Genomic DNA, 22,853 nt, shown 5'->3' on the forward strand with positions numbered 1-22,853 from the left:
AATATAATTTACCTAAAACTCATTTTTTTAGATATTTGCAAGTTGGAAATTTCTTGAATAATATGTTACAGTCTTTTCTGAAATTATGTCCAATGGACATTACGGAAAAAAGTTTAGCTCTGAATCCTTGCCAGAAGGGTTTAGTAGCCACCATTTATAATATGATCATGAAAATACAGCCAGAAGTATCAGAAAAAATTAAGAAGCAATGGGAAAATGAACTTCATTGTCTTATACCCACTGAGCAGTGGGAGAAAATTTTACAATTAGTCAATTCCTCTTCTATTTGTGAGATGGTACAATATTCCATATTGTATTATATAATAATACAATATTCTATTTGTGAGATGGAGAAGTGTGAGGTGGTACACTTTGGAAGGACAAACTCCAAGGCAGAGTACAAAGTAAATGGCAGGATACTTGGTAGTGTGGAGGAGCAGAAGGATCTGGGGGTACATGTCCACAGATCCCTGAAAGTTGCCTCACAGGTAGTTAGGGTAGTTAAGAAAGCTTATGGGGTGTGAGCTTTCATAAGTCGAGGGATAGAGTTTAAGAGACGTGATGTAATGATGCAGCTCCATGAAACTCTAGTTAGGCCACACTTGGAGTACTGTGTCCAGTACTGGTCGCCTCACTATAGGAAGGATGTGGAAGCGTTGGAAAGGGTACAGAGGAGATTTACCAGGATGCTGCCTGGTTTAGAGAATATGGATTATGATCAGAGATTAATATAGCCAGGGCTTTACTCTTTGGAGAGAAGGAGGATGAGAGGAGACATTATAGAGGTGTACAAGATATTAAGAGGAATAGACAGAGTGGACAGCCAGCGCCTCTTCCCCAGGGCACCACTGCTCAGCACAAGAGGACATGGCTTTAAGGTAAGGGGAGGGAAGTTCAAGGGGGATATTAGAGGAAGGTCTTTCACTCAGTGAGTGGTTGGTGCGTGGAATGCACTGCCTGAGTCAGTGGTGGAGGCAGATACACTAGTGAAATTTAAGAGACTACTAGACAGGTATATGGAGGAATTTAAAGTGGGGGATTATATGCGCGGCAGGGTTTGAGGGTCAGCACAAGACTGTGGGCCAAAGGGCCTGTAATGTGCTGTACTATTCTATGTTCTATATAATTGTAATCTCAGCACCAAATTCCTGTTCACTCCCTGTACTTGTACAAAGACACCCAGATCCCACTGTACCTCAGAGTCCTGTAATCTCTCAGCGTTTTGTTTATTTTTCTGCCAAAATGGACAACTTCATATTTTCTCAATTGTACCACATTGCTACATCTCTTTGTAGTCTTTGTGTGTCTTTTCACAGGTTACATTCCTGCCAAATTTAGCAATCATTATTTCAGACCCTTCATCAGCATCCAAAATGTAGAAAATTAATGACCAGTATCTTGCCAACTAGGAAAATATCCATTTATGTTAAATCTTGGTTTCCTGTGAACCAGCTAATCTTCTATCTGTTGTAATATGTTCACTCTGGATTTTTGAGCTTTTCTTTATCTTTGACTATGAAGGAGGTAATCGATAAATTTACTTTTTAACTGGATTGACTATCAGCAATTCATCCAGCTGGAAGTCTGAAGGGCAGCATCTGTTGCTGATTATTGTCGTCTTCAATTGTATGTAATGTTGTTCATAGAGGGAGTGAGCATGATTATACTGCATTTGTGAATTGCATACAGTAAATAGTAAGTGCAAACAGTAACAGTACTTAAAGAGAACACAAGGGAACAACCTCAGAAAATGATTAAGTGAAATTGCTGGAACAAAGTTGATAAAACATCATGCAGGTAATTGTACGTTAGAAATAAGTATTGAAAGAGGTTAAAGTTACAGAATGAGGTACAATTATAGAAATCCACAGGAAAAGCCAGACCCTTGCTTATACAGTGGATTTAGTTATATAGTTAATTCGCTGAAGTTTCTACTGCAGTTGTACAAGACCTTGGTGAGACCGCACCTAGAATATTGTGTGCAGTTTTGGTCACCTAATCTGAGGAAAGACATTCTTGCCATAGAGGAAGTACAGAGAAGGTTCACCAGATTGACTCCTGGGATGGCAGGACTTTCAAATGAAGAAAGACTTGATCGACCAGGCTTATACTCACTGGAATTTAGAAGATTGAGGGGGGATCTTATTGAAATGTATAAAATTCTAAAGGGATTTGACAGGCTAGATGCAGGAAGATTGTTTCCGATGTTGGGGAAGTCCAGAATGAGGGGTCACAGTTTAAAGATAAAGGGGAAGCCTTTTAGGACCGAGATGAGGAAAAACTTCTTCACACAGAGAGAGGTGAATCTGTGGAATTCTCTGACACGGGAAACAGTTGAGGCCGGTTCATTGGCTATATTTAAGAGGAAGTTAGATATGGCCCTTGTGGCTAAAGGGATCAGGGGGTATGGAGAGAAAGCAGGTACAGGCTTCTGAGTTGGATTATCAGCCATGATCATACTGAATGGTGGTGCAGGCTCGAAGGGCCGAATGGCCTACTCCTGCACCTATTTTCTATGTTTTCTATGTTTCTAATTTTCATGGAAATATTTGAAAAGTTATAACTGAGTAGCAATTATACATTTAAAAAATATATAGAACAAATTAGAACGCTACCAACACTACTACACAATGAAACTATATACTGTATCAGTTCCAAACAATTATTGACAGAGGAATTCATCCAGTGTATGCTGCTGTGTTCTTTTGATTGACCGTAAATGAACAAAATCAACACAGATACCTAGTGTGGATAGTGGATAGCCTTTCTGCACCTTGGCAAGGAACTTAATTTTTTTTTAAAAAGCAGAAGTATCAAAAATCACTGCTTTTAGAATTGGTATACATTGGCACAAATGCATAACATAACACAAGCATTCACAACTGATGCTATTTGAAAACTGTTCACACTAAGCATGGTGTAACAGTGAACAAGTGCACATAACTGACACTAGTTGGAACCTGTTCAGCAACAATTTCCTGTCCCAGTTAAGTGGCAAAGTGTCCCAAATAAACAAAGGGAATCCCAGCTATCTTCTTGGTTAATTTTTGTTCTTTAAGAGCTGCCCCAAATAAGGGGCTGCCCCATTTAACTGTCGGCCCATTAACTGGACTTAGAATCTAAAAGTGGCAGGTCACATTGAGAAAAATGGTCAATGGACAAAGATAATCCTAGGCATAAAAATAAAAGAAGTTCAACTAATATTTTCATAAATTATGATTCTGGCCTTGTTATGCCCGCAGCCCCCTCCTTAGTGAGAATCGCCAGAGCACTAGTGGGTTGGGTCAAAGGACCCAGGAAATGAGGGGGAGATGTGCAAATTGCCTCGTTCCCCGGCGATGCAAAGTCACGCGACATTGGCCATTGTCTCTTGGAGACACATTTGTGGATTGGGGACTGTGCTACATGCAAGCCCTCGGGCAACGTGGGCTGGTTGAGAGAGAGATTGCATCAACCCCAACCTGATTGACATCTACTACCCTGCGAGTCCAGATAAAAGAGGGGCTGTAGAGACGGCCCCTCAGATGCACCAGAAGAAACGCTAGCGATCCCATAATAGCGGGAAGCCATTTGAAGAAAGCCACGTGCGTTTGGTTCCCTTGCCTGGGAGCCGGTGGCTGATACCACATAAACGATTTTCTTGAACTAACAACGGGGAATCAACTCCCCTGACTCAATGGATTGGCCTCATCAAAAGACCCGGGCAAGTTTCTTTTCTCACGACTCTCTCTCTCTCCAACAAGTGAAAACCCAGCGGTCCCCCAGAAGGCTGAAGCCTGCAGGAACTGAGTGACTTTTATATTTACATCGGACAATATATTATCCCCTAGACAAACGATAGAGCTCTTTCTTATTGATGATTATTACTATACCCGCGCTTTTAGATTGAGTATTGACGACGTATATTATCTGAATGTTTGTATTAATCTTATTTTTGTGCCCCTTTATAAATAAAGACTTTTAAAAATAGTACCATCAGACTTCAACGGACCTCTCTATCTTTGCTGGTAAGTGACCCAGTTACGGGGTACGTAACAGCCTCAACTGAAGAACCGAGTCCGGAGACTTCCGGTGGCTGTAATGGAGTAGGTTGCACTAGCTACGTGCTCCGAAATTATTTGCTTACTTTGCTGTTTAAACCTATCTCGGTGAGAGCACCATGAGTAGAAAGCAGTCAGAAAAAGAGACTACTTTAGAGACTTTGACAGAAATGATTCAACAAATGTCAGAAAAACTCGAAAAATTGGATAAACTGGATGACTTGGAATCCAAGTTTGATTTGGAATCCAAGAATTCCTTCGACCTGGTTAAATCTGAACTGAAAACGCTTAATTGGAAAATTGGAAGTATACAACAGACTGTGAATGACCACGAAATTCGTATTAAGCTACACGAAGAATCTCTGCCGGTGTTGCAGAAGGATATCGAAGGTTTCAAGAGAATTTCTAAGGAACAACTTAAAAAATACGATGCGTTACTAAAGAAACTTACAGACTTGGAGACCAGGAACCGAAGGTGCAATATCAGAATTCTTGGATTTCCTGAAAAACTGGAGGGTAATCAACCTATCGATTTTTGTGCTCAAATGCTGAAAGATTTATTCCCTGATATATTATCGGAACTACCAAAATTTGAGCACGTTCACTGAGTTACCCCCCCCCCAATTGAGACCCTGCCAAACCTCGCTCTATTATCATTCGCTTTTATGACTATCCGATTAAAGAACAGATCCTTCGTGAATCAAGGAAGAAACGTATATTACAATTTCGTGATCAACAGTTTCAGATCGTTCAAGATTATCCACCGGAAGTTCTAGGAGCTAGACAGGCTTTTAAAGAGGTTATGTCTGATCTTTTTAAGCTTGGCTGTCGCCTTTCTCTCAGAGATCCATGTAAACTCAAGGTTACTACTTCTGATAATAAGGTCTCTTGGTTTACGAAGTCTGAAGAAGCTAAGAAACTTTTACGAAGTCTCCATCCTTAAATTCAACTTTGAGTTGTTTTATGTTAAATGTTTTAATTTCAGGTGTTCAATCAAGTAATTGGCCTTTTGTTGATAACAAGATTTCTTGGTTTTACGAAGTCTTAATCATTTGTTTGACTAAGTAACTGGCGCCTTGTTATCTTTCAAACTATGCAAAATATGCAGGCAGACAGCATCCATTTTCTCTTTAGCTGCTTTTTAAACAATACGTTATATTCTCTCAGTGTTATGTTGGAAGCTATCTAAACTGCTTCCCATTTTAATTATCTTCTATTTGTTTCTTTACTTTTTTTTGCACCCGTGAGTATATGTTGTTTTACTTATTGATTTTCCACATTTGATTTTCTTTATCTGTCTTTGCTTTTTTACCGAGACTAATACTTATATTTTCCCATGGTTTTTTAAAATCATAATTAGCAAACTTATTTACTTTGATTTTTTTTGTATATATATATTTACAATCGTTTATTCAGCGCAGCTATACATATATATTTTCTGGAGCCACCGGAGTTTTGGGTTGGGAACGTTAGAATTAGTCTTCAGCCTCTCTTGGCTGATTTCTCTCTTTGGTGGGGAGGGAGGGGAGAAATGGGTTCTTCTATAAATCTGATTGGATGTTTTTACTGTTTTACTTATTCACTATATACATGTCTGTGATTACCTTTTATACATTACTAAAGGATACTTGATGGATTCTTTTATTAATATACTCAGTTTTAATGTGAAAGGTCTAAATAACCCTGTTAAACGAAATAAGATTTTCTCTTATATCCGGAAACTTAAAACTCATATAATCTTTCTCCAAGAAAACTATATTCATAAAGATGATATTTCACATTCTTTCAAAGGATGGAAGGGTATACATTTTCACTCACCCTCTCAATCTAGATCGAGAGGCATCTCTATCCTGTTTGATCAGAATTTATCCTTTATTCAACATAATGTAATTTCTGATACAAATGGGCCCTTTGTTATTGTTTTGGGTAGTCTTGGGAATAAACTAATCGTATTTGCGAATGTATACGCTCCAAATACAAATGACTCCTTGTTCTTTGAACGTCTTTTCTCTTTTCTGCCTGATTTGAATCAGTATTCCTTAGTGATGGGTGGAGATTTTAATTTTGGTTAAAATTGACCCTATATTAGACCGCTCTTCAAGTAAAACCCGTCACTAATAAATCAGTCTTACTTTTTAAGTCTTTTTTTTATCTCAATGTGGTATTCTTGACGTGTGGCATTTTTTACACCCCCAAGAAAAGGAATATTCATATTTCTCTCAGGTTCATCATATGTACTCTCGGATTGATTATTTTTTTTATAGATAGAAACTTGCTTCCACTGGTACAATCCTGTGATTATAAGGAGATTGCTTTGTCTGATCATGCACCTGTGCTTCTGGCTTTAAGATTACCTGCTTACTCTGTACCAAATAGAAGTTGGCGTTTTAACTTATCATTGTTATCTGATAAAAATTTTCTAAAGTTTTTGGAAAACCATATTACTTTTTTCTTTAAAGAAAATTTTAAAGGAGATACTGCTGGTAATATAGTCTGGGATACTTTTAAAGCATATATTTGTGGAGAAATTATCTCTTACTCTACCTATATAAAGAAAAAAGCTGACAAAGAAAGGTCTGACCTAGCAGCAATATTAAAAGATCTTGATCGAAACTATGCCCTATCTCTAGATCCAAGTATATATAATAAGTGTATTGAAATCCAATCCAAGTTCTGCTGACTTACCCAATTGAACGACAGCTGTTGAGAGATAAAACTCAATTTTACATTCACGGGGATAGAACTGGTAGTTTATAAGCCAATCGCTTAAAATCTTTTACAGTTAATCATCAAATCACAGAAATTTTTAAAGATAATGGAACTAAGACATCCGACCATTCTAAAATTAACAACGTATTTAAAGACTTTTACCTTAAGTTGTATCAGTCTGACTGTTCTTCAGATGATAAATATATGAATGTTTTTTTCAGTAATATCAACATTCCTACATTGTCTGCTGATAGTCTAACACAGATAGATCAGCCTATTTCCAATGAAGAAGTGGCTGAGGCTATACGTGCTTTACATTCTGGTAAGACCCCAGGACCTGAAGGCTTTCCTGGGGAGTTTTATGAAACTTTCACTACGTTACTTACACCTTATTTATCCTCTGTTTTATCAGAGTCCTTTAAATCAGGTAAACTCCCTCAATCATTTTATGAAGCTTTTATTTCTCTTATTCTTAAAAAAAATTTCCAGCTGAATGTTCTTCATATAGACCGATTTCTTTATTAAATGTTGATGCAAAAATTTTAGCCAAAATCTTAGCTCGAAGACTTGAAAATATTCTACCATCTATTATATCACATGACCAGACAGGATTTATTAAAAATCGTTACTCACATTTTAATATACGTTGGTTATTGAATGTGATATATTCACCATCCAAAAAATATCAGAGTGTATATTATCAGAAAAAGCCTTTGATAGAATTGAGTGGAATTATCTTTTTAAGACCTTAGAAAAGTTTAATTTTGGTCCTAATTTTATTTGTTGGGTTAAATTAATCTACTTGTGTCCTACCATTCAGGTTTTTACTAACACCCAAATTTCTAAGCCCTTTAAATTACAGCAGGGAACTAGACAAGGATGTCCTCTTAGCCCTTTACTTTTTGCTTTAGCTATAGAACCCTTAGCAATAGCACTTTGAGAAGCTAAGGACATTTCTGGTATACTAAGGGAAGGTATGTCTCATAAAATTTCATTATACGCTGATGATATTTTACTTTTTATCTCTAACACTGAAACTTCTTTACCTTTGGTTCTTTCTTTAATCTCCCAGTTTAGTTCTTTTTCAGGATATAAGCTGAATCTACGTAAAAGTGAACTATTTCCTTTAAATGACCTAATGTCATCAAATGCCAAATTTCCGTTCAAAGTTGTTACAAGTCAATTTACATATTTAGGTGTGACAATTACTAAAAACTTCAAGAATTTATTCAAAGAAAACTTAAAGCCCTTATTGAATTATGTGAAAAAGACGCTTTCTAAATGGTGCCCTCTTTCTTTATCCCTAATTGGCCGAATTAATTTGATTAAAATGAAGATTCTTCCTAATTTTTTATATATTTTTCAGGCCTTACCTATTTTTATTCCTAAGGTGTACTTTGATTCTTTAGATTCAATTTTAACCTCTTATATTTGGAATAATAAACAAGCTCGTTTAAGTAAAGTTTACTTACAAAGAAATAAAGAGATGGGTGGACTAGCCCTACCCAATTTTAGGTTTTGCTATTGGGCTGCCAATATAAGGAATATTAGTTTCTGGTCCTATTATATTTATCGTAAAGATTGCCCATCATGGGTCTCCTTAGAAGTTAATTCTGTAAAAAATTCCTCTATTGTCTCTCAGCTTGGATCATACTCTTCTTTTTCAGTAAATAAAACAACAGATAACATAATTGTTAAGCAAACTTTAAGGATCTGGTCTCAATTTAGAAAATCTTTTGGTTTAGCGAATTTTTCATTATCATCTCCCATTCTCCTTAATTATTTTTTCATCCCTTCCATGACTGATAAAGTCTTTAAAGATTGGGATGAATTAGGTATTAAGTGTTTTTGGGACCTGTTTATCTCAGGATCTCTTGCTTCTTTCGACCAATTGTCAAATAAATTTGCACTCCCAAAATCACATTTTTACAGATACCTTCAAATTAGAGATTTTCTATGTTTCCAATTAGCTACTTTTCCTAAAGGTCCTGATAAAAATTTACTGGACGATCTTTTAAATTTAAAACCTTTTGTTAATGGTTCTATTACTGGAATCTATAACTTGTTGATTGATTCTAGACAAGACGTTTTAAATAAAATTAAAAAAGCTTGGGAGGATGACCTAAATTGTCAGATTTCTGATGATAGATGGAATAAAATTCTTAAACGGGTTAATAAATCATCTTTCTGTGCTTGTCATTCTCTTCTACAATTTAAAGTGGTTCATAGAGCTTACATTTCTAAACAGAAGCTCTCCAGTTTTTATCTGAATGCTTCTCCACTTTGTAATAAATACAACGCTGCTGATGCCTCTTTAATTCATATGTTTTGGTTTTGCCCTACAATTGAAAAGTTTTGGCGGGAAGTATTTCATACTTTCTCTCAACTTTTAGGGTCCAATTTGACCCAAATCCCCTTACTGCCTTGTTTGGTATTATTGCAAATGAAGATATAACTTTAAATACTTCTAACCTACAGGTTTTAGTTTTTACCTCTCTTTTAGCAAGAAGAGCAATCTTGCTTAAATGGAAGGAGTCTACTCCTCCTACACATCTTCAATGGCTACGTGATATTATGTCGTACATATATTTAAATTTAGAAAAGATCCACTGCTAAGTCTTAAATTTGAAACAATCTTTTTATGATATTTGGGGACCTTTCCCAAATTACTTTTCCAATTTATAAAGTTTAACAGTGCACAGACTTTTATGTATATTTTTATCTTCTATTCTTAAGTGAATATGTTTTTTTTTCTAATTATCCATTGTCATCCATCAGCTTTTTTCTTTGGTAGTTGGTAGGGGGTTGAATTTTTTTTATATATAAAAAAATTTATTTTATGATATATGACCTATCTTTAAATTTTTGATTACAGTGTGATATACCTTTATGTGTTATGCTATAACATTCTGATCAATTTTATTACAATATATGAATGTACACAAGCTATATTGAGATGTATCTATGTGTTGCACTCTGTAAATCTTTTTTTTCTTCTGAATAAAAATATTGTAAAAAGAACTGAAGAACCGAGTCCAATTCTGGGCTCAAGGGTTTGCTGCTTCAAAGCCATGTGAACCACATTAGGTACCCAGAGAGACAGTGACAGGAGAGAGTGCAGATAGGAATTAGTAGAGATCATAGAAAAATAAGCATTTTACAGATTAAATGAGAAGAAAAGTTTGCGTTTGTTGAGGAATTGGCAATGGAATGTGAAGATTCAAAACAACTGGCAAAAAGGCCACAAGTACATTGAGAAAAATATTGACTTGCAGAATGGCTTTAATGCACTGCCTAAAAGAGTAATGGTACAAAAATGTCAAAAGAAATTTGGATATACAGTATCATTAAAGTGAGAATATTGCTGGGCTGGTGGCTAAAGCACAGATAGGGAATTTACTGAATAAGTCTTTCAATGAGCCCGTATAGATATAGCTTGTTTTGATAACAGTAGTACTGAGGTTGGGGATGGCATTAAACTGGAAATTAGAAATGCATGCAATAAAGGAACAGTAGTTATAATGGGTGACTTCAATCTACATATAAATTGGGTGAATAAATTGGTAAGGGTGCTGAGGAAGAGGATTTCTTGGAATGTATGCGGGATGGTTTTCTGAACCAACATGTCGAGGAACCAACTAGACAGCAGGCCATTCTAAATTGGCTATTGAGCAATGAAGAAGGGTTAGTTAGCAATCTTGTCGTGCGAGGCCCCTTGGGTAAGAGTGACCATAATATGGTGGAATTCTTCATTAAAATGGAGAGTGACATAGTTTATTCAGAAACAAAGGTTCTGAACTTAAAGAAGGGTAACTTTGAAGGTATGAGACGTGTATTAGCTAAGATAGACTGGCAAATGATACTTAAAGGGTTGACAGTGGATATGCAACGGCAAGCATTTACAGATCACATGGATGAACTACAACAAGTGTTCATCCCAGTTTGGCAAAAGAATAAACCAGGGAAGGTAGTGCACCCATGGCTGACAAGGGAAATTAGGGACAGTATCAATGCCAAGGAAAAAACATACAAATTAGCCAGAAAAAGCTGCACACCTGAGGACTGGGAGAAATTCAGAGTCCAGCAGAGGAGGACAAAGGGCTTAATTAGGAAAGGGAAAAAAGATTATGAGAGAAAGCTGGCAGGGAACATAAAAACTGACTGTAAAAGCTTTTATAGATATGTGAAAAGAAAAAGATTGGTTAAGACAAATGTAGGTCCTTTACAGTCAGAAACAGGTGAATTGATCATGGGGAACAAGGACATGGAAGACCAATTGAATAACTACTTTGGTTCTGTCTTCACTAAGGAGGACATAAATAATCTTCCAGAAATAGTAGGGGTCTGAGGGTCTAGTGAGATGGAGGAACTGAGGGAATTACATGTTAGTAGAGAAGTGGTGTTCGGTAAATTGAAGGGATTAAAGGCAAATAAATCCCCAGGGCCAGATGGTCTGCATCCCAGAGTGCTTAAGGAAGTAACCCAAGAAATAGTGGATGCATTAGTGATAATTTTTCAAAACTCCTTAGATTCTGGATTAGTTCCTGAGGATTGGAGGGTGGCTAATGTAACCCCACTTTTTAAAAAAGGAGGGAGAGAGAAACTGGGGAATTATAGACTGATTAGCCTGACATTGGTGGTGGGGAAAATGCTAGAATTGGTTATCGAAGAAGAGATAAGAGCACATTTGAAAAGAGGTGAAATCATTGGATGAAGTCAGCATGGATTTGTGAAAGGAAAACTATGTCTGACGAATCTTACAGAATTTTTTAAGGATGTAACTAGTAGAGTGGATAGGGGAGAACCAGTGGATGTGGTATATTTGGATTTTCAAAAGGCTTTTGACAAGGTCCCACACAGGAGATTAGTTTGCAAACTTAAAGCACACGGTATTGGGGGTATGGTATTGATGTGGATAGAGAATTGGTTGGCAGACAGGAAGCAAAGAGTGGGAGTAAACGGGACCTTTTCAGATTGGCAGGTGGTGACTAGTGGGGTACCGCAAGGCTCAGTGCTGGGTCCTCAATTGTTTACAATATATATTAATGATTTAGACAAGGGAATTAAATGCAGCATCTCCAAGTTTGCGGATTACACGAAGCTGAGTGGCGGTGTTAGCTGTGAGGAGGATGCTAGGAGGATGCAGGGTGACAGGGATAGGTTAGGTGAGTGGGCAAATTCATCGCAGATGCAATTTAATGTGGATAAATGTGAGTTTATCCACTTTGGTTGCAAGAACAGAAAAACAGATTGTTATCTGAATCGGGGCCAATTAGGAAAAGGGGAGGTGCAACAAGAACTGGATGTCATTGTACACCAGTCATTGAAAGTAGGCACACAGGTACAGCAGGCAGTGAAAAAGGCAAATGGTATGTTGGCATTCATAGCAAGAGGATTGGAGTACAGGAGCAGGGAGGTTCTACTGCATTTCTACAAGGCCTTGGTGAGACCACAGTTGGAGTATTGTGTGCAGTTTTGGTCCCCTAATCAGAGAAAAGACATTCTTGCCATAGAAGGAGTACAAAGAAGGTTCACCAGATTAATTCCTGGGATGGCAGGACTTTCACATGAAGAAACAGTGGATCAACTAGGCTTATACTAGCTGGAATTTAGAAGATTGAGTGGGGATCTTATTGAGATGTACAAAATTGTAAAGGGATTGGACAGGCTAGATGCAGGAAGATTGTTTCCAATGTTGGGGGAGTCCAGAACGAGGGGTCACAGTTTAAGGATAAAGGGGAAGCCATTTTGGACCGAGATGAGGAAAAACTTCTTCACACAGAGAGTGGTGAATCTGTGGAATTCTCTGCCACAGGAAACAGTTGAGGCCAGTTCATTGGCTATATTTAAGAGGGAGTTAGATATGGCCCTTGTGGCTAAAGGGATCGGGGGTATGGAGAGAAAGCAGGTACAGGGTTCTGAGTTGGATGATCAGCCGTGATCATACTGAATGGTGGAGCAGGCTCGAAGGGCCGAATGGCCTACTCCTGCACCTATTTTCTATGTTTCTATGATAACAAGAACCCACACCTGTGGCATTCTAGTGTGAAGACATTTTGTAACTGCACTGGGTTCATGGTGAAAACTCGCTTGCCTAAAGACTGGAACTCACCATCTTTTGGTGTGCTGAATTTGTGCCATCTACAACACTGACATTTACTTGGATCTCCTGATAAGTTCATGAAATTAGAAAATTGCTGTTAAAAACAACACGATGTGAACCATGAGACCTGTGTTGTTCGTTATGGCGGATGTACAAGAAATCCTCAGCTACCTTGTTAGTGTCACTGCAGCTCAAAGTAAGAGAATAGTCGAACATGTTTTTGAGCTATATCTAGTAAGCATTCTCTTTATGTATTGATGCAATGACTTATTCTTTAAAATACTTCCATTTACAGTAAAGTCAATCTCAAGAAGCCTTTACTTCCCAGTACCAGAGATTATGAAACTGTAAAACTTTCACCTCAGGCACGTAAGATTATTTTTATTCATTACTATTAAGTTAATAGTTTGGTAAGAAGTACAAGTCCTCAGCCATTCCAAACAAAATATAAATATCCATGTAGTTATTTCCTGAATTCTATTAGCATTTTATGTTCAGCTTGATTAAAGCATTTACAAATTATCCAGCCAAATATATTCATGAATTCACATAGGATTTAAACTGAGGCAAAATTTCCATTCTATACAAACCATTCAGCGACATGAATTATAATAAAGACATGGTTATTAGGGTGTATTTTCAGAATTTTAATTAGTATTATTTATGATGGATTGGTTTGATTTCTCATTGGAATCCAGGATGTAACATTATGCTCTGTGTATTTAGAGCCAGATTTCCCCAACCTTTGTTGCAGCTACAAAGAGGGTGAGAGATGGATGGATGTAGACCATCTCTGTGCTCTACAGCAAGCCTGAATGTCACTTCTATTGATTTGAGCTGATCACTTTGACAAAATCAAGCATTCTGCAAATCCAAATATTGAATTCAAGAGAAAGGAAATAACAGCTTGGAGGCTACCCAGACAGAATATGAGGAAATGCTCCTGCACCCTGTGTTGGGTTCCTCATGACAGTCATGTCAGAATGGGAACGGGGGTCCAAACTGAAGTAGATAGCTGCCTTTTGTGCTGGACAGAGCAAAGAGATGTAATGGTCCCTCAGTTTATGTCGGATCTCACCGACGTAGAGGAGGCTGCACTGGGTGCACCTGTTACCATAGATAATCCCTGACATTAGAAACATAGAAACATAAAAAACCTACAGCACGATACAGGCCCTTCGGAACACAAAGTTGTGCCAAACATGTCCCTACCTCAGAAATTACTAGTCTTACCTATAGCCCTCTATTTTACTAAGCTCCATGTACCTATCTAAAAGCCTCTTAAATGACCTTATCATATATGCCTCCACAACCATTGCCACCAGCCCATTCCATGCACTCACCACTCTCTGAGTAAAAATCCTACCCTTGACATCTCCTCTGTACCTACTCCGCAGCACCTTAAACCTGTGTCCTCTAGTGGCAACCATTTCAGTCCTGGGAAAAAGCCTCTGACAATCCACATGATCAATGCCTCTCATCATCTTGTACACCTCTATCAGGTCACCTCTCATCCTCCGTCGCTCCAAGGAGAAAAGGCTGAGTTCACTCAACCTGTTCTCATAAGGTATGCTCCCCAATCCAGGCAACATCCTTGTAAATCTCCTCTGCACCCTTTCTAAGGTATCCACATCCTTCCTGTAGTGAGGCAACCAGAACTGAGCACAGTACTCTAAGTGGGGTCTGACTAGGGTCCTATATAGCTGCAACATTATCTCTCGGCTCCTAAACTCAGTCCCACGATTGATGGAGGCCAATGCACCATACGTCTTGTTAACCACAGAGTCAACCTGCGCAGCTGCTTTGAGTGTTCTATGGACTTGGACCCCAAGATCCCTCTGATCCTCCACACTGCCAAGAGTCTTACCATTAATACTATATTCTGCCATCATATTTGGCCTACCAAAATGAACCACTTCACACTTATCTGGGTTGAACTCCATCTGCCACTTCTCAGCCCAGTTTTGCATCCTATCATTGTCCAGCTGTAACCTCTGACAGCCCTCCACACTATCCACAACACCACCAACTTTTGTGTCATCAGCAAACTTACTAACCCATCCCTCCACTTCCTCATCCAGGTCATTTATAAAAATCACAAAGAGTAAGGGTCTCAGAACAGATCCCTGAGGCACTCCATTGGTGACTGACCGCCATGCAGAATATGACCCGTCTACAACCACTCTTTGCCTTCTGTGGGCAAGCCAGTTCTGGATCCACAAATTAATGTCCCCTTAGATCCCATGCCTCCTTACTTTCTCAATAAGCCTTGCATGGGGTACCTTATCAAATGCCTTGCTGAAATCCATATACACAACATCTACTGCTCTTCCTTCATCAATATGCTTAGCCACATCCTCAAAAAATTCAATCAGGCTTGTAAGGCATGACCTGCCCTTGATAAAGCTATGATGACTACCCCTAATCATATTATACCTCTCCAAATGTTCATAAATCCTGTCTCTCAGGATGTTCTCCATCAACTCACCAACCACTGAGATAAGACCCACTGGTCTATAATTTCCTGCGCTATCTCTACTCCCTTTCTTGAATAAAGGAACAACATCCACAACCCTCCAATCCTCCGGAACCTCTCCCGTCCCATTGATGATGCAAAGATCATCACCTGAGGCTCGGAAATCTCCTCCCTCGCCTCCCACAGTAGGCCTGGGGTACATTTTGTCCAGTCCCGGCGACTTATCCAACTTGCTGCTTTCCAAAAGCTCCAGCACATCCTCTTTCTTAATACCTACGTGCTCAAGCTTTTCAGTCTGCTGCAAGTCATCACTACAATCACTAAGATCCTTTTCCATAGTGAATCCTAAAGTAAAGTATTCATTATGTACCTCTGCTGCTTCCTCTGGTTCCATACACACTTTACCACTGTCACAATTGATAAGTCCTATTCTCTCACATTTATCTTCTTGGTCTTCACATACTAGTAGAATGCCTTGGGGGACATTCTTGCAGGTGAAGTGTCATCTCACCTGGATGGACTCTTGAGAGCCTTGATGTTGAGGGAAAAGGTACAGGGCAAGTTTGACATTTGTCATGTTTGCAGGGGTAAGCACTAGAAGAGGGATGGTAGGGGAGGGGTTGATAGATAGATAGATACTTTATTCATCCCCATGGGGAAATTCAACTTTTTTTTCCAATGTCCCATACACTTGTTGTATCAAAACTAATTACATACACTACTTAACTCAGTAAAAAATATGATATGCATCTAAATCACTATCTCAAAAAGCATTAATAATAGCTTTTAAAAAGTTCTTAAGTCCTGGCGGTTGAATTGTAAAGCCTAACGGCATTGGGGAGTATTGACCTCTTCATCCTGTCTGAGGAGCATTGCATCGATAGTAACCTGTCGCTGAAACTGCTTCTCTGTCTCTGGATGGTGCTATGTAGAGGATGTTCAGAGTTTTCCATAATTGACCGTAGCCTACTCAGCGCCCTTCACTCAGCGACTGATGTTAAACTCTCCAGTACTTTGCCCACGACAGAGCCCGCCTTCCTTACCAGCTTATTAAGACGTGAGGTGAACAAGGAACTCATACAGAGAGCAATCACTGCAGAAAGTGGGCGGGGAGGGAGGGAGAGTTGTGCATGATGGGGGACCTGTTGGAGATGTCAGAAGTTACAGAGAATGCTGTTCTGGATACAGAGGCTCATGGGGTTTTAGGCAGAGACAAGGGGATCCCTATCTCTGTTATGACTAGCCGGAAGAGGTAAGAGCAGATGTGTGGAAATGGGAGAATGTGTGAATGTAGCATTGATAGTGGTGGAAGGGAAGACCATTTTCTGAAAAACAGGCAAATCTTGATGTACTAGAATGGAAAGCCTCATCTGAGAGCAGATGTGGAGGAGTCAGAGGAACTGAGAGAAAAGAACAGTATTTTTACAAGTAATAGGGTGGAAAGAGGTTCAGTCAAGATAAATGTGAGTGTATGTGGCTTGTATAATAGATAATTTGTCTCCGGAAATGGAAACTGAGAGATCAAAAAAGAGGGAAGAGGAGTCAGAGATGGATATTTAAAGGCAGTGTGGGCATTGGAGGCAAATTTGATGAAATTGATTAGATCAGCACCAATGCAGTCATCAATGTAGTACAGATTGAGTTAGGGAACATTGCTGGTGTAGACTTGGAACATGGACTGGTCCAGGTAGCTGACAAAAAGGCAGGCATAGCTGGCTTAGAGAAAGTGAGAGGAGCCAAAAGAGAGCTTGTTGAAGGTAAGTGCCAGTTCCTCCAAATGGAGGAGCGCGGTGGTGGAGGGAAACTGATTAGGTCTGTTTTTCAGAAGGAAGCAGTGAGCTTAGGGGCCTTCCTAATAGGGAATGGAAGTGAATGGGGACTGGACAGCTTTTGTGAAAATAATATGGTCAGGGACATGGAACTGATCAAGAACATGTGAAGTGTCTCAGATGTAGGTGGGAGGGACTGAACCAAGGAAAACAAAATGGAATCAATGTATGTGGACACAAGTTCAATGGGGTTGGAGTAGACAAAGCTAAAGGGCTTATCAGGGCAGTTAGGTTTGTAAATCTTGAATAGGAGGTAGACATGGGCAATGTGGGATATGGGAGCTATGATGGCAGTAGATGGGAGATCTCCAGTGGTGAGGGGAGAGTGAAGGGCAGTACATTCAGAGGGGATGAGGTTTGAGTAGGTGAATGGAGTTGTAAAGACAAGACGAATAATGTCACGTACACAGTTAGAGATGGAAATCAAGTGTACCTAAGGCCAAAGTGGAATGTCTAAGAGGAGGAAGTGGGTTGAAGAAGGAGAAAGGGGTGGGGAATCCTTGCCCAAGAAGTAGGCCCAGAGATGTAAGTGATGGAAGAAGAGCTTGGTGTCATCACCAGGTCTTCACCAACATCTCAAGTGAAAGGTGGGTGAGCAATAAATACTACCCGCACAGAGAATCCCACCACCAGTAAATGAATAAAACCAAACTTCGTGGTAATTGCTAAATACACTTCTTGGAAGATGTCGCTGCCATTGAAACTGTGACTAACCAATTATGGTTGCATTACTAGTCCAATGTATATTACACCACAATGTCTGTACTTCTGTTCACTTTATTCTTAGCTGCAGTTCCTGGTGAATGTGTCCGGGGAAAACCAATGATATCACCATCTGGCTTTTATTACAAGAACCAGTGGATGTCATCAAGCTGTAAAATCCGTCATTTTGACACTGCTGTAAACATTACAGACTGTCTCCGAGGGAAGAAGATGTATCTGATTGGAGATTCCACAATGCACCAATGGTTTACGTACTTGATTCGATCTCTTCCAGGTTAATCTGTCTATCTTATTTTGGTGGATAGTACATTAAATTCATATGTTATATTTGAGATTGGTCTCTGATATGGCAGATTATATAGGAAATGCTAGAGATACAGGCCATTCAGCCCATCAGTCCACTGTGGTGATAATACTCATACTTGTGTCCTCTCACAAAAATCCATCAGCAGAAACTTCTGCACCCTTCACCCTCATTTGTTTGTCCAGTCCCTCATTCAACACATCTTCTACCTTTTTGAATCACTCCCTATTCTAATTTTTCACAACTCTGTTGGCAAAGAAGCTCCTTCTGAATTTCCTTTGAAATATCATGTGACAATCTGAGCAGAGTCTCAGAGAGGCAGCCCTTAAGGTCCTCCAGCACCCAGGGCATGACCTTTTCCTCACTGCTACCATCAGGAAGCGGGTGCAGAAGCCTGAAGGCACACACTCAGCTATTCAGGAACAGCTTCTTTCCTTCTGCCACCCAATTCCGAAATGGACATTGAACCCTTGAACACTACCTCACTTTTTTAATATATGTTATTTCTGTTTTTTGTGATAAGTAGGTGAGAAGAGGTATAAGGCCAGAGTGGGGAAAAGAAGAAGAGGGGAGGAGGAGGGATTATTTTTAACCAGAAAGAGATATCAATATTCATGCCATTAGGTTGGAGGCTACCCAAATGGAATGTAAGATGTTGCTCCTCCATTCTGAGATTGGCCTCATCTTGGCAACGTGTCCAAATGGGAATGGGAATCGAATTAAAACGTTTGGCCATTGTAAGTTCCACTTTTGGCGGATGGAGTGGAGATGCTCGACAATGTGTCCCCAGTTTACAACTGATCTCACCAATGTAGAGGGGATCAAACTGGGAGCATTACACACAATAGACAACCACAGTAGATTTGAAAGTGAAGTGTTGCCTCACCTGGAAGGACTGTTTGAGGTGCCAAATGGAGGAGAGGGAGGAGGTGAGTGGGCAGGTGTAGCACTTAGGCTGCTTACAGGGATAAGTGACAAGAGGGTGGTTAGTGGGGAGAGATGAATGGACAAGGGGACCTTGGAGGGAGTGATCCCTGAGGAAAGTAGTGCGGAGGGGGGTGGGGAAGAGGTAAAGATATATTTAGTAGTAGGATCCATTTAGAGATGCCAGAAGTTGTGGAGGATGATGTGTTGGATGTGAAGCCTCATGGGGTGGTAGGTGAAGGCAAGAGGAACTCTATCACTGTTAAGGCAGTGGGAAGATGGAGGCAGTGCAGATGTTTGAAAAATGGAGGAGATGTTGGTGAGGGCAGCATCAATAGTGGAGGAAGGGAAGCCTCATTCTTTGAAGAAGGCAAACATCTCTGATGTCCTGGAGAGAAAAGGTGCATCCTGTGTCTTATGTGGTGGAGGCAAAGGAATTAAGAAAAGGGCATAGCACTTTTTTTTACAAAAGATAGGGTGGGAAGAGGTATGGTGAAGACTGCTGTTGTATTTGGTAGGTTGATAAAAGATGTCACTTCATAGTTTGTCTCCAGAAATGGAGACAAAGAGATCGAGGAAGGGGAGGGAGCTGTCATTATTGTATGTCTCTTACTACCAAAGGCAAGGATCCTATGCCAGGTTAGTATCTCTTAGCTCCTTAATTACATTGACAAGGTGTTAAGTCATTTATTCTATTTGGTGCTGTAAGCCTGAAAATCAAGTGTGTTGACCATTTACATGTGTATACATTTTACTAAATGATAGCCAGCAGGTTACATTTATTTTATTCCTCTTAGGTCTGAAAGTATTTGACCTTGGCTCTTCTGGAAATGCTGGCCCTCTCCTTGCCGTAGACAAGGAGCACAACATCATGGTGGAATTTCGTGTCCATGGACCCCCAATCCAATTCTACAATATTTGGAGCCAGCTATTGCGGTACACTTCAAATAAAATAGATGAAGTTAGAGGAGGGAAAGATACAGTCATAGCAATTACCTTATGTGTACATTTTGCCTCTTATCCAATAGAAGTGTACATTCGGAGGCTGCAGTACATCCGGAGGTCAATCCTGCAGCTTTTGGGCAGGAGTCCGGATACAGTAGTGGTAATAAAGATGGCTAATGTACGGGCCCTTACACCATCCCTCAGTCTACGCCAGAGTGATTGGTTTTCCTATCAGCTTGATTCAGTACTGAGGAGGATATTTACAGGCATGAATGTAGCATTTGTAGATGCATGGGAAATGACCATAGCCCACTACCTGCCCCATAACATACACCCTCCACAAATTATTATAAAGAATGAAATGGATGTATTTCTTTCATATGTCTGCCCTTCTGAAAAAGGTTGATGGACATTTGAAGAATATATCAATGTTTGCTTTAAGATAAATTATCTTTGAATTTTCCACAGATAGGGAGTATGTACTGGATACAATCAAACTGTTTTGGAATGTGTAAATAATCCTATGTTCTTTTTTGTTCCAGTATTAGTGGGAATTCTGTATGTAACTAAATACATTATGCAGGCATTGTTTCCATTGACTATCCACTTATCATCAAATAAAAATGGTTTGCTGTGCATTCCCAACGTTTTCTGTTTTAGTTTCAGATTTCTGACTCAGCAATTATTTGGTTTTCACACGTTCTAATGAACTAGTTTGCTAGTGCTACTAGGGAGGATTCAGAGTAGATTGTCAGAGTGGTGGAAAACAGAGTAGCAGGACAGAGGGATTGAAAGGAAGAGAGATGGCTAGACATGCAAGATCAGACAGGAACAAGGTTATAGACTCAATAGGACAGACTGATTGAAATGTGTGTGTTTTCTTTTTCAATCTTTTTATTAGTATTAATAATATTATGAACAAAATACAATTAATATATTAATAAAGGGATTACAAACATACAAATTCCCATTACACATGAAAGAATACATAAGCAATGAATACAGTATAAATAAGTTTTCCCGAAACATGAACCATATAGTATATATATGAACAAGGTAAATCTAGATATTTCATAATATCTAATATAAAAAAAGAAAAAAATATATATATATATATGCAAAGTTGACTAACCTACTAATCTAGTATCTAAGGAAAAAAATGGAAGCAAAAAAAGAAAAAAAGGAAAAACTAAAAAAGAGAGAAAAAAGGGCTGTTTATAGTATCTCACAAGAATACATAAACATCAATGTTGTCAACTCCGATCCTCTCAACATAAATATGATTAAAGCTGAAAAAACCAATAAGCTTGGCACAGGGTCGTATTACATCATATGAAAATATTGAATAAATGGTCTCCATATCTTTTCAAATTTAATAGAAGAATCGAATACACCACTTCTAATTTTTTCTAAATTTAAACATAACATAGTTTGAGAAAGTCAATGAAATACTGTGGGAGGATTAATTTCCTTCCAATTCAACAAAATAGATCTTCTAGCCATCAAAGTGAGAAAAGCAATCATTCGACAGGTGGAAGGAGATAAATGGAGTGAGTCCATCATCGGTAAACCAAAAATTGCGGTAATAGGATGGGGTTGTAAATCGATGTTCAGTACCGCAGAGATAATATCAAAAATATATTTCCAATATTTTTTCAAAAGCGGACATGACCAAAACATATGAGTTAAAGATGCGATTTCCAATTGACATCTGTCACAAATAGGGTTTATATAAGAATAAAAATGAGCTAATTTATCCTTGGACATATGGGCCCTATGTACAACCTTAAATTGTATTAATGAATGTTTGGCACATATAGATGATGTATTAACTAATTGAAGAATTCTATCCCAATTCTCAATAGGAATAATAAGATTGAGCTCTCTTTCCCAATCATTTTTGGTCTTATCAAGGGGCACTGAACGTATCTTCATAATTATATTATAAAGTTTTGATATAAGCCCTTTTTGAAAAGGGTTTAATTCAAACAAACTCTCCAAAATATCTGAAGACACACAATTTGGAAATGTAGGAAGTACCGTACTTAAAAAATGCCTAACCTGTAAGTATCTAAAAAAATGAAATCTCAGCAAATTATATTTATTAGATAATTGCTCAAAAGACATAAAACAGTTGTCCAAAAATAAATCAGAAAATCTTCATAAACCCTTAGTTTTCCAAGCCAAAAAAGCTTGATCTATTATTGAGGGGTGGAAAAAACAATTAGATACAATAGGAATATTTAAAACGAATTGAGTCAACCCGAAAAATTTCCAAAATTGAAACCAGATACGTAAGGTATATTTAACTATCGGGTTGTCAATTCGTTTCGGCAATTTAGAAAGAGCAAAAGGGAGAGATGTCCCTAAAATAGAGCCCAGAGCATAAACTGGTACCAATTTAATTTCCAAACTCACCCAATGAGGGCCAAAAGGACCATCCCATTCTTTCAACCAACATAACAAATATCTAATATTAACTGCCCAATAATAAAATCTGAAATTGGGTAATGCCAACCCACCTTCCTTCTTTGTCTTCTGTAAGTATGTTTTACCTAACCTGGGATTTTTATTCTGCCATATATATATGAGGAAATTTTTGAATTAACATTAGTAAAAAAGGATTTCGGAATAAAAATTGGTGCCGCTTGAAAAATATATAAAAACTTAGGTAAAATAACCATCTTAATAGCATTAATCCTACCTATCAGAGATAAAGATAATGGTGACCACTTAGTAAACAAGCCTTTAATCTGATCAATTAAGGGTAGAAAATTAAACCTAAATAATTCTTTATGGT

At 38.6% G+C, this 22,853-nt stretch overlaps 1 protein-coding gene across 1 annotated transcript in view; it reads left to right on the top strand.

Annotated features, from left to right (window-relative positions):
- LOC140727291 (NXPE family member 3-like) overlaps nucleotides 1-20,621 on the top strand; it is a 36,215-nt gene extending 15,594 nt beyond the window's left edge. The window contains exons 4-6 of the mRNA XM_073044551.1: nucleotides 13,148-13,221; nucleotides 17,945-18,154; nucleotides 19,906-20,621. Coding sequence (XP_072900652.1) covers nucleotides 13,148-13,221; nucleotides 17,945-18,154; nucleotides 19,906-20,459 — 838 coding nt within the window. The 3' untranslated portion in view covers nucleotides 20,460-20,621. The remainder of the gene's footprint in view (nucleotides 1-13,147; nucleotides 13,222-17,944; nucleotides 18,155-19,905) is intronic.
- Nucleotides 20,622-22,853: the final 2,232 nt, after the last annotated feature.

This window comes from Hemitrygon akajei, chromosome 5 (genome assembly GCF_048418815.1).
Source record: "Hemitrygon akajei chromosome 5, sHemAka1.3, whole genome shotgun sequence".
Classification (NCBI taxonomy): Eukaryota; Metazoa; Chordata; class Chondrichthyes; order Myliobatiformes; family Dasyatidae; genus Hemitrygon; species Hemitrygon akajei.